The sequence below is a fragment of the Podarcis pityusensis genome (genome assembly GCF_964106645.2).
Source record: "Podarcis pityusensis genome assembly, chromosome: 4".
NCBI classification, from domain to species: Eukaryota; Metazoa; Chordata; class Lepidosauria; order Squamata; family Lacertidae; genus Podarcis; species Podarcis pityusensis.
The window spans coordinates 97802488-97815141 of NC_138027.1; the positions used below are offsets into that span (position 1 = coordinate 97802488).

At 39.8% G+C, this 12654-nt stretch overlaps 1 protein-coding gene across 8 annotated transcripts in view; it reads left to right on the forward strand.

The window, feature by feature from the left end:
* The window catches only part of DACH1 (dachshund family transcription factor 1), a 343180-nt gene that overhangs the window by 130872 nt on the left and 199654 nt on the right, over positions 1–12654 (forward strand). For all 8 annotated transcript variants that reach the window (XM_081003040.1, XM_081003036.1, XM_081003037.1 and 5 more), the window contains exon 2: positions 11763–11878. In XM_081003040.1, coding sequence (XP_080859166.1) covers positions 11763–11878 — 116 coding nt within the window. The remainder of the gene's footprint in view (positions 1–11762; positions 11879–12654) is intronic.

Here is a 12654-nt window from a genome sequence, read left to right on the forward strand (position 1 = left end):
CAACAATAGTGAAATTGTTCAGAATCTGCTTATAGATTCCAGAACTATTTCCTTCCTTTTTGTCTAAATAGCAGCGGATTCTTTAAATATTTACTTAGAGTAGATGACTTTTCATGTTTATTTCTTTCCTTTAGCTACTGCCACCTAGAGCTGGGCTGAATGTCTAGAGGTGGCCCAAGAACTAGAACTGAGAGAGTTTATTTTACCCCATATTTATTCATTGTTTCAGTTTGTGGGTTGCACCAGCTTGGGACAGTTTTCTGGACTTGGACCTGTTCAGGGCCAACCCCCCAAAATCCAGATTTCTCACTGGTTTGCACAGTTATGAAGCCAATCTTCCCATGCTCCTAATAGCTGAAGCCAACCCTCTTGCATTTGGCTGGTAATTTACTGCCTTTCTCATTAGTGATCAAGCGATAATAAGGCATCAAATGGATCTTGCTGAAAGAATTCAGTAGACTTTTTTGCATGGACCCATTAGCGCAAATCTGCTTCCAACATTTTCCATACATTTAATAGGATGCATGTTTCCCATGAGATGATGGAACATCCTGAGAGTTACTACCTTTTGAATGCAAACAGTACACAACTCAGGGGCAGCTGTTCATGTTAAACATGTAATCTGGCTCTTTGGGAAGGAACAGCAGCAAGCATTTCTTCCTTATTGTCCTTATAGCATTCCCCACCCCACCACGCTCTGCTGCCTGGCAAAGCGGGAGTTGAATTCAACCACATACTAGGGAAGGTGGACCAGTCTGTTTCTGATTCATGTCAGTTTCACGTGTATTGATAAGTCCATTCCATTTGCGCTGACCTGTAAATTATTATTTTTTTTAAAAAATCACAGTACACATTTCTAAATGTACACATGCGCACATTTCTAAAGGGTATATTTTTGAGCTAAGAACTGTTCAGCAATATTCAGAGAAGTGCAAAATCTGAATGGTAGTTTTATTCCAATCTGCGTATTTACCCAGGAGAGGCAAAATAGGTAGGTTGAAACAACCTACCTCTATCACTGCACCTACCTCTATCACTGCACTACTGATGCTACTTTATCACTGTATCTATAGGATAAGAACTGACTGAGCAAGGTCACAAAGGGCCACTTATTACTCTTACTACTGACTGTTCTCAATGAGTGACTTTCTTTTTAAGTGAACTTTCCTTCCTTCCTTCCTTCCTTCCTTCCTTCCTTCCTTCCTTGGTGGCATTGTGCAAATGTACAGTGGTACCTCCGGTTACGAATGTGCTCTGTTCCAGAGCCCCTGCCATACCCCGAAAATTCCCTAACTGGAGGGCCGCTTCTGCGCACACGTGGGGTTGCAGAGCGTTCTGCGCACGCGTGAGCGGCAAACCCACTTCCAGGTTTGCCGAGTTCGCAACCTGAAAGTTACGTTACCTGAAGGTAACGTGACCCGAGGGTCCACTGCAATTGTGAATGGAACAGAGGGCAAAGGAAGGAAATGAGATCATCCCATGGACCAGTTTTGAGAAAGATGTCATTAAACATATTTATAAATTACATAGAATTTTGGAGCTTGGCACCAAGCCAGCCAAGTTGGTACATGACACAACCATGTTTCAGGAAGCTTAAATACCCATGTGGACTGAAGAGCTCCCAACTGGATAAATTGGCAAAAAAATAAAAAAATAAAAAAATGGCGAATGCTAATATAATTGAATGTAAATTTTCATCCACTGAGGCAAAAGACATCTTCCCCTGCATGTATTTACAAAGACTAATCAGGAAGGAAATCTTTGAGTCATGGGCTCAAACATCAGCTCCTGAAAAAGGATGGACCTTTTATTTAGAAGACTTAGATGTGGATCTGAATGTGGATCACTTACTAACATTGCAAGGCTAATCCTGGCCTTCTGGATAGGACTGCAGGCATCCTTTCCCTGTTGCCTTCTCACCACCTGCTAAAGACCTTTTTCTTTGAACAAGCCTTGTTGAGCTCTTTCCCCCTGTGCATCTGAATTGGCATTCTTTCTAAGATGTTTTAAAGAAGTTTTTATTTTTTATTACTTGTTGTTCGCCACCCTGGGTTAGTTTGGGAGGAAGAGCAGAATATAAATGTAATAAATAAAATAAAAATCATTTGATGTACACCCCCAGATAGTACAGTCATGGCTGCATGCAACTAAAGTTGGGTATAGTGTTTCCATATCTAAAATGAATATCCAGTGGATTTTTTTTTAACTACATGCTTCTAGCAATTATGTTTGGTGTTACACCTTTAAGTTTCTTAAGTGTGATATAAAAACACCTACACTGGCAATTTCTTAAAATATTGTGAAACTAGGTTTGATATTTTTTCGTTGTTCTTAAAAACAAATCAGAACTCCATTAATTACTTTTCTCACTTGTGTAAATGAAGCAACTCAGACTGTCCCTGTCTCCAGTCTCCCATGAAGCCCAGTCTTGTATTGACTTTGCCTCTGTTCTGGCTCCTTGCTTCCAGCTGAAGAGGTAGGAAGCATTGCAATGGAAGGAATTGTAACATATCAGCTGCCAGCTGCATTCCTGTATTGTCCAGGAGCCAATCTCTCTCCATATGGCAAAGCACAAGTCTCATCTGTAGGGGCAGGCAGGAAGTGAGCCCAGTTTGTACATCACTACCAGAGCTTCAGGGTTTTAAATCTCAATCCCTATCTTAAGGTGAAAAGCTAAGAAGGAATCGTTTTTTAAAACCTTTTTTTTGGGGGGGGGGCCCATTAAAATGGCATTTCAGTGCACTACGGACTTTCTGAAAGGAGAAGCTACTGCTGTATATTAAGATTAATGTAGGGGGTAAAATTACTATACCTGGCTCTTTCAAGAGTTCAGAAGGAAGACTTGATAATTTAATTACATGCCTTATTCGCACGCAAGCACATGTGATCCTGGTCTTGCTGAAACCATTTGGTTGGTAGTGATTCATCCAATAGCCTTTTGGGTTTGTGTGGGTGGGGAGGAAATCTTGTCTCCGGTTATATATTGTTAACCGTGTTATAATTACTAAAACATATTAGTACAGCCACATAGTGTTGGGGTGTATTCATGCTGTTTTTGAACAATAGAGGGTAAATAGCGAGAAAAGCTTTCCTTTGCGCAGGTTTTATGAGATCCTGAAATTAGTATTACAATGGGGTGTGTATAATTCTGTTGAATCTGATTACTTTAGCAGCAGCAGTGGGGTTGATAGTATCAAGTTCCAGCTTGCAATGGAGGGTCAGCATGGACCCAGGCCATTAAAGGAGAAAAGTTCAGGGAAAGTTCATTTCTATTGTTTAGCCATAGTTACAAAACAAAACAAAACAAAACAAAATTTCTGCATTTGAAACATATTGCTTTTTTGGACTTTGGAGGTAATTTGGTCTTTTATTCCACCCCACCCCCCATTTGAACACAGAAATATAAACCTTGTGATTATCTTTAGTGTAAACAAAAGAATATTCTCTGATCACTGTTAAAGTAAAACACAGATGTTCTGTGTTGACTGCTGATGTCATTAAGCAAAATGTTTATATTCATTTAATTTGATCTACTAAACTGTTAGTATTTAAACTATTACTAGGTCAGTAAAAAAAAAAACTTTCATAGGAACCACAGAAATCGAGATTTTATGTTTTGAAAATGTTGTGTTTACTGAAGGCACAATTAATCTCTTAAAATCAAAGCATTCTTTAAAAAAAATGTGACCTCTTTATTAGGAACTACAAATCTATGGTAAAAAAGGTAAAGGTAAAGGGACCCCTGACAGTTAAGACCTGTCACGAATGACTCTGGGGTTGCAGCGCTCATCTCACTTTACTGGCCGAGGGAGCCGACGTTTGTCGGCAGACAGTTTTTCCAGGTCATGTGGACACATGACTTAAGCCGCTTCTGGCGAACCAGAGCAGCGCACGGAAACGCCGTTTAGCTTCCTGCCGGAGCAGTACCTATTTATCTACTTGCACAGCTGAGATGGGAATCAAGTGGCTGAGCCATTGATCTGCAGCATCCTAAAGCTGCTCATCCCAGTGGATCTTGCCATAGCTTTACTCTCTAAATCAGGCATGTCCAACCAGTATATCGCGATCTACGGGTAGATCCCCGGCTGTTCTGGTAGATTGCAGGACGATTATCGATCGTGGGATTAAATAAAGTTTATCGAAAGTTGACAAATAAAAGCTGAAGAACTCTGGGCAATCCTACCCCCAAAAAGCTCAACAACTATGGGCAATCCACCCATCCACCCCACGCACGCTCCTCCCTCCCTCCAATGACAATGGGTAGATCACTGCTAGTTTTTTAATACTGGGAGTAGATTGCAGTCTCTTGGGAGTTGGACGTGCCTGCTCTAAATCTATACAACATTATTTAAACCATTTCTAGAGTGCTTTTGTATGGTTATCAAAGATGGTTATTTATAAAAATATGTTTAAAATACCACCACACCAGCAAAATGCAAGGAGATTTTTTTAAAAGGTTTTAAAGTGGGCAAAAAAAGAAAAAACCTATCTTCAATAGTCAAAACATTCCAGGAGGCTGTGGGCGCTCCACCCCCCACCCCCCCACCCCCGTGTGTGAAGGGGGGTGTGTGTGTGTGTGTGTGTGAAGGTATGTGAAGGCGCCTCATTGACTCTCTAATACAGCAGAAGGAATGCATTCTGAGCAGGACCTGGTTTTCCAAGTTCTGCTGGGACAAGGACCAAGAGAACAGTGACCCACCCTAGGTCTGTGTGTCCCAGTCCATCCCATACTTTAAATATCACTACACATTGAATATGTTCTGAACATACACACACAGCCCATGTGATGGTTGTAGATCTTCATGAAATAAAGTGTTTTTCATATTGCTAATATAAGTAAAACAGGTCAAACCTCCAGCCCAATTTTCCCAGTTAATGGGGGAAGATCAGGGAAACCCTCCCCTCCCCAAGCTTTGGGGTTTTTTTTGCCAATGTTGTCAGCAGAAAGTCAAATACAAGCCAGGTCACTGAACAGCAACTGCTTTTGTTTAATGATGTAATATGGGAAAAAATGTGAAGGTCATATAAAGGAAACATTTCTTTTTAAAAAAAGAAGAACAAGAGTGTCCTGCTTGTGAACTGTGTTATCTAAAAATATGGTATTTGTGCCTCTGTTGACATAAATAACTGGTTATCTTAGTAGTGACTTGCGAAAACTCTTGGGTGCAGTCTTTCTTCTTCCAGGAACAAATAACCAACCAACCAACCCCAGACCTTACAGTAAATTTGAAATACATGAGGACATAGTATATGTTAACAACTGTGAGGATATTAGGGAATATAATATAGTGGTACCTCGGGTTACATACGGTTCAGGTTACAGACTCCACTAACTCAGAAATAGTACCTCGGGTTAAGAACTTTGCTTCAGGATGAGAACAGAAATCGTGCTCCAGTGGTGCAGTGGCAGCAGAAGGCCCTATTAGCTAAAGTGGTGCTTCAGGTTAAGAACAGTTTCAGGTTAAGTACAGACCTCCGGAACGAATTAAGTACTTAACCTGAGGTACCACTGTATATTTATTCTCTCTGACTAGATAGCTTATGCAAAATGCCATCAATTTTGCCTAATGTTGTTATTATTACTACTTTGTTGAAGTGTGGGTGTTTCATTGATTCCTATATATTTTGAAAAGTTCCACAGATGGTAATATCTTGTCTGTCAAGTTAAATTCATATTTCTGGGCCATTATATATATATATAGAGAGAGAGAGAGAGAGTGTGTGTGTGTGTGTGTGTGTGTCTAGGGTGGGTCCAGGGGATGATGCCTGCTGCTCTGAGAGAGGTAGTAGTGTGGCCCTTCCTGAAAAGGATGTCCCTGGACTTGGTAATGTATGAGAACTACCATCCAGTCACTAATATCTCCTTCCTGTGTAAAGTGTGGTGACCAGTCATCTTCCAATGTTCTTGGAGGAAACACATTATGTGAACTCAATCCAGTCTACATTCAGCTCAGGATTTTAAATTGAATTGTTAGAACCCAATACCAAGAATTTGTCAAGAATGTATAACTTGCTGCTGAAATGGAATACACAAGATGAAACAGTTAAATCGGCTATGATTAAGTGGGCACAGGACATTGGTCACAATATTATGTTTGCTGACTGGGAATGGTTGTGGAACACCGGTATAAAATTTACGGCATGTAATGCCTTAAAGGAAAATGTTATGAAAATGATCTACAGGTGGTACATGACCCCAGTCAAGCTAGCAAAAATTTATCATTTGCCTGATAATAAGTGTTGGAAGTGTAAAGAAACTGAAGGTACTTTTTATCACCTTTGGTGGACGTGCCCGAAGATTAAGGCTTTCTGGGAAATGATATATAATGAAATGAAAAAGGTACTTAAATGTACTTTCCCTAAGAAACCAGAGGCCTTTCTCTTGGGCATTGTCGGCCAATTGGTGTCAAAGAAAGATAGAATTTTTTTTATGTATGCGACGACAGCAGCAAGAATACTCATCGCAAAGTATTGGAAGACACAAGACCTACCCACCGTGGAAGAATGGCAGATGAAAGTGATGGACTATATGACACTGGCTGAGATGACTGGCAGAATCCGTGATCAGAGGAAAGAGACGGCGGAAGAGGACTGGAAGAAATTTAAAACTTATCTTAAGAGCTATTATAAAATTGATGAATGCTAAAATGCCGAGGTGCTGAGAGAAAAGGGGAAACAGTGACATAAGATTAAGTTAGAGAAAGGACTAAGAGGACATATATTTGATAAAATTGCTCAAAAGCTGCTGAAATAATTTTGCAAACAGGGATGCAGAAAGGGGAGGTATGGGGGAGTCCGAGAAACGAAGGTTATGGAAAAAAGGTTGTGAAATTATACATGTTTGTTTGTCTTTTTATTTGTTTGTATTGTTTAAAAAATGCTGTAAAACCAATAAAAATCTATATTAAAAAAAAATACATTCAGCTCAGGATTTTGGACCAAAACAGCCTTGGTTGCCCCGAAAGCAGAACTGTTCCGGTAGACAGATAGGGACAATAGGACCGTGTTAGTTTTTCTGGGTTTCTCAGTAGCTTTTGATGTCATCAACCCCATGGTATCTTACTGGACAACCTCTGCAAGATGAGAGTTGGGTGCAAGGTTGTGGTAATTTTTCTCTTACCCGCAAGGCGAGTTGCAGAATATTGTTTTGGAATACTTCTGCTCTGCCCCATAATTATTGTTCGGTAAAGTTTGAAGCGTTCCATCTTGTCTCCGATACTGGATTAGAACATTGGGTTAGAACATCAGGGGTTTTGAAATTGAGTGCTTTCAGTACATTGATGACACTTAGCTCTATTTGTCTTTGTTATGTGTTTCAGGTGAGGTTGTGCAGGTGCTGGACTGTTGTTGGGACACTGTAATGGGTTGGATAAAAGCCAGCAGACTTATTCCCAACAAGAGTCTTGATGATTTCACTCTCTGGAAATCTGATAGGCAATCTACCATAGACAGGGTTGCATTTCCTCTCAGTGAGTGTAGTCTGGGAGTACTCTAGATCTATCTTTCTTACTGGAGGCCAATCAGTGGCTCCTGTTGATTTTGAAGTTCTTTTTGGCTCCTAAGCTATGACTGTTCTTGGATAAGGAAAGCTTGGCCACAGTATTTCATGCTTGGATTACCTCAGGGCACTCTGTGTGGGGCTGCCCTTGAAGAAGGCACAGAACATAACACCAGCCCTGAAAGACCTACTTTGGCTCCCAGTATGTTTCCAGGCACAATTCAAAGTGTTGTTCTTGACAACCTTTAAAGCCCTAAATGGCCTCGGTCCAGTATACCTGAAGGAGCGTCTCCATCTCCCATCGTTCTACCCAGACACTGAGGTCCAGCTCCGAGGGCCTTCTGGCTACAGGGAACCAGGCAGAGGGCCTTCTCGGTAGTGGTGCCCGCCCTGTGGAACGCCCTCCCACCAGATGTCAAGGAAATAAACAACTATCTGACTTTTAGAAGACATCTGAAGGAGGGCCTGTTTAGGGAAGCTTTTAATATTTGATGAATTATTGTATTTTAATATTCTGCTGGAAGCCGCCCAGAGTGTCTGGGGAAACCCAGCCAGATGGGCGGCTGGGTTATTATTATTATTATTATTATTATTATTATTATTTACACTTGTGCGGAATGCAAGGCATATAAATAATACATCTAATAGGAACCATTTAATACCGGTCCTAGAGGAACTGGACTGGCTGCCAATATGTTTTTTTTGTCTGATTTCAAACTCTTGGTAATGACTTGCAAAGCCCAAACAGCTTAAGGCCAGGATATTTGAGGGAGCATTCTCAAGAGTTAAGATCTGGTTTTGAGGGCCCCCCTTAGAGAGCGTTATGTTAGATGAGCAGGCAGGAGACGATCTTTAGCCCTGTAGTGTCCTTAAAAGTGGGGTTTTTGGGTGCAAAATTGTAATCTGGCTGCTTTTGCTGGAGTTTCAGTCATGCTAATCAAAGCCTGGGGTGGGAACTACCTGGTTTATAGTAACTTGTTGTGTGATTGATTTTTATCAGTCATATATAATTTAGTTTTGCTCATGGAATGTTCTAAAGCAGGATGCAAAGGAGCTGTTCTTGGATAAGAAAGTGCATTGTGTATGCGGATCCAACCCAGTACATTTATTTTCATTGTGGTGATACAGAACATGCCCAAGAACAGTGAGTATATTTAGCACAGTGCTTGAAGTACAGCAAAAAAACAATTCGATTCTCATGTGTTCCCCGCCCCAGAAAGTTTAGAAAATAAGGGTGGTTTTTGTGTGTGTGAGAGAAGAACCCCCCACCCCACGTCCAACCAAACAAAAATCTTGTGGCTTTATATTAATAATGACCTCAATTCAGGTCATTAACTTGGGAATTAATGACCAGTTAAGGTTAATGGCCCAAGGTCTTGAGTCATTAAACTCCAAGGAAATGCCCTGTACTTTGATCGTTATTCGTTTATTAGGGATGGATTGTAGTTTTTTAAAAAGTGGGTTTCTGAAAACACAAAGATGATCTAATGCTCACAGTGAAGGCAGGCATTGTGTTACATATGTCTTACATCTAGAAATGGACATAAATAAGACGTTTCTGGTATTATCATCTTTTGGAATACTCTGCAGTGTGTACATTCTAATTATTTGCTGCTTTGAAGTCAACCCTAAAAAAAGTCTCGTAAGAAGTAGAACTAGATGGATTGAGGTAATATTTCATCCACAGCCAACAAATTAGAATTTAGTGTGTCCTGTATGTGTTTATGTGTGCCTGCATGGTATGTATTTATTTATCACATTCTTACTCTGCCAGAATTACAGGATGGAGGATGTGAGGTTATTTCTATCTTACCTGTGAGGTGGTAACACCGAATAGCTGAATGGGGATTTGAAATTTAGCTTCCCACATCCAAGTCCAGCACTCTAACCTTTACTTCTTCCATGCAGAAAAGTGCCACAGTGAAAATGATGCCCATCATATAAACATAATTGATATTTGGAGCTGACTTAACAAACCACTATTACCTGTGGTGTGTGTGTGTGTGTGTTTGTGTAATATTTCTTTGCAAAAACAAGGCCTAGAAACGTAAGGTGTAGGGTGTCATATTAAATTCAACAGTGGAGCTTTATGAAAATGATCCATAGATGGTTGTTCAGCTCCGAGTAGATTGGCTCAAATGTATAATGCGGAATCGGATTTGTGTTGGAAATGTAAAGAAGTAGAAGGAACCTTTTTTCATGTGTGGTGGGCATTCAAAATTGTAAAAGAATATTGGGAAATTATATATAATGAGATGAAAAAAGTGTTTAAAACAACATTTCAAAAAAAACAAAAACAAAACAACAACAACCAACAACCAGAGGCATTTTTGTTAGGAATTACCCAGACAGAGATTCCCAGGAGTCAGAAAAATATGTGCAACAACAGTGGCTCAGATCTTGCTGGCCCCAAAATGGAAAGTGTAGAGGTCCCCAGCAAGGAGGATTGGCAACTTAAGATGTTAGAATATGCAGAGTTAGCGGGTGTAACAAGTAGAATAAGAGAACCAGAACAGGTATTTAAGGAGCAGTGGAAAATTTTTGTTGAGTACGGTGTAATCAAAAAAATGGTGTGCAGTTGAAAACGCTGGCAATCTTAAAGTAAATTTGACTGTCGAATAAATAATAAATACTGAAGTGATGTAAGATAAATGTACGGTGTAATAAAAATAAGTTTAATTTGTAATGTAACATTTTAAAATTCAATAATTTAAATAAATAAATTCAACAGCAGAATTTTGAGTTCAATGGAATTTTTGCATATAACATCAGCTGTTGTTGTTGTTTAACTTTCTCTTTTTTATCAAAAGAGCTTGTAGGCAGCAAAAAAGGATCTTGCACTTAAAATTTCCTTGTCCCATAATAGGGACTTTAATCTGAAGAACCCCCATTAAAACCCTTCTCCCGACTTACTCAAACAACTGACCATACTACCCTACTCTTCAAAAGTGCCTCAGAAGGTAGCTTTTGAACATACTTGGAAATACTGCTCCATAAATTCACATAGAAAGAACAACCCTGCTATTCATACAGATCCATTGTAGTTTAACGCTCAAGTATGGTTTTCACATCCACTTTTGACGTTTCTCCTTGTTGCCTGTGTAATCCCGTTCAATGACGGGAGCAGGCTGCTCATCCTGCCTGTGGCATAGGGAACACCCCTAGTCCTTCCTTGTGGATTGTCCACAGTTTAGCGCAGTTGTCTTCAGGGAGGAGCCTCTCACATAGCTGCTTGCTTTTAGGTTTCCATGAGATTGGCAGTTCCAACCTGGTATTGTTGTGTGAAGGGTCTATTGTACAGTCAACAGAAAGTGACCTCACCTTTGTTTTTCTGTGGTGAACATTTCTTCTGAAATAGTGGGATCTGTGTATTTATTACCGTATTCTAGTAAATCAAAATCTAAAAGCTTTCAGAGTTAGGGAATGTGTACAATCCCTTCTATGTATTCACACAGAACAGATGTAAGGTGCCAGGACTGCAATTTTTTCAAGGATGCCTTACAAACAATTCAAAGCCTTTTCTGAATAATGTGCCTTATTTAAAGCAAGATTTTTTTTGCTTTTAAATAAAATAAGGGTTAAATGATAACTTGACTTATCTTTTACGTGACAAAAAATAAAGAAATTGCAAGACCTTTTCACATATTAGATATGTATTGTCATTTATCATCTAGATATCAGGGTAGTAGTGCGAAGTAATAAAACATATCATCGAAAAATGTGCTATAGGTCTGAATCACTCTTTCATTCCACCTCCCAGCTAACTGTAGTATTAAATCAAACAAGCAGAACATTTCCTTAGGCAGCCATTGCCTTTTAATTTCCTGAAGAACCTTAAAATATCATTCATTACAAGTACTACACATATTTGGTTTTTAAAAGTCTCATAAATCAATAGCAGGCTGACTGTAATAATTATTACAAGTTAGTGCATAATTTTCATGCTGAAGGCTGCATGCAGAACTTTAGCATATGCAAACGAGGCAATTCAAACTGTGTATAGATATTAATATGAAGAAGCAGGTAACGAGGTGCAGGCTATGAATTATGCATCAAGCGCGGCTGATCTTCAATGAGGAAAATGAATTCAGCATGTAATCTAATTAGTGATGGAAGTCTATTACATCTAACTGCAAAAGCAACCGTCCTTGAAACAAATTTATTTACAGTCCATGTTACCAATTGAAACAACTTTGAAATGATGTGTAAGACAACAGCTTAATTGTAAAGTTGTTTTTTTGTTGTTTGGTTTCCCCCCTTTCAGTTCCAGACCTGGTCGGCCTCCTAAGCGGACTCAAAGTGTCACCTCTCCAGAGAATTCACATATCATGCCGCATTCTGTCCCTGGTCTTATGTCTCCAGGAATCATCCCACCAACAGGTAGGAAATGTGTACTCTATGGTGTGGTAACCGCATCCCTTAATTCCATACGACATCCAAGCATTATTTTAAAATACACTTTCATTTTGTATTGCTCTGTAATAATTTCCTGACAAATGAAAACTTTTATTAGCTAATGGGTGTGTAATATGTTGCATGACCATGTGAGCAGGAACTCTGTACCCCAGCCCCCAGAATGTTGCAGAGACCTCCTCCTTCCCTTCAACCGCCTAGGAAGCCAGCTTCTTGTCCCTTTGCATGGATCATATGTAACTCATAATTAAAATGCATATGCTGCTGTCATTATGCGATTTTATATGATACAATACCAAAATGGAAATAAAACTTATTTCCAGTAAATCAATTCCTATATTGTTTTTGTTACAACTGTGCTGCTTTGGCTGCAACAACTACATCTCATCCTTTTACTAGCCATTTCTATCCAGGTGGCATCTTGTTGCCAGAATTCCTTTTCTTGGCGTCGATCCTGAGAAATGTGAATAGGAGGAGACATTTCCATTCAACCTTCCTCCTGCTCCTCTCTCAAAGTCTCCCCTGGACATTGGAGGAACTTTCCTGAATTATGTGGGATGGAGTAAGAGGGAAGTTAGCCAAAACTGGGTGGAGTTACGTTGAACAACTGGATCTTTTTCATAATGGAAAACAGCAGCATTCTGCTCTTTCACCAGGGTCCATGGGGTCTGCTATCCAGTTCTAATCCTTGAAGGACTCTATAGCTTCCCTCATCTGGGCACTGCATTGGGGAGACCCGTGCA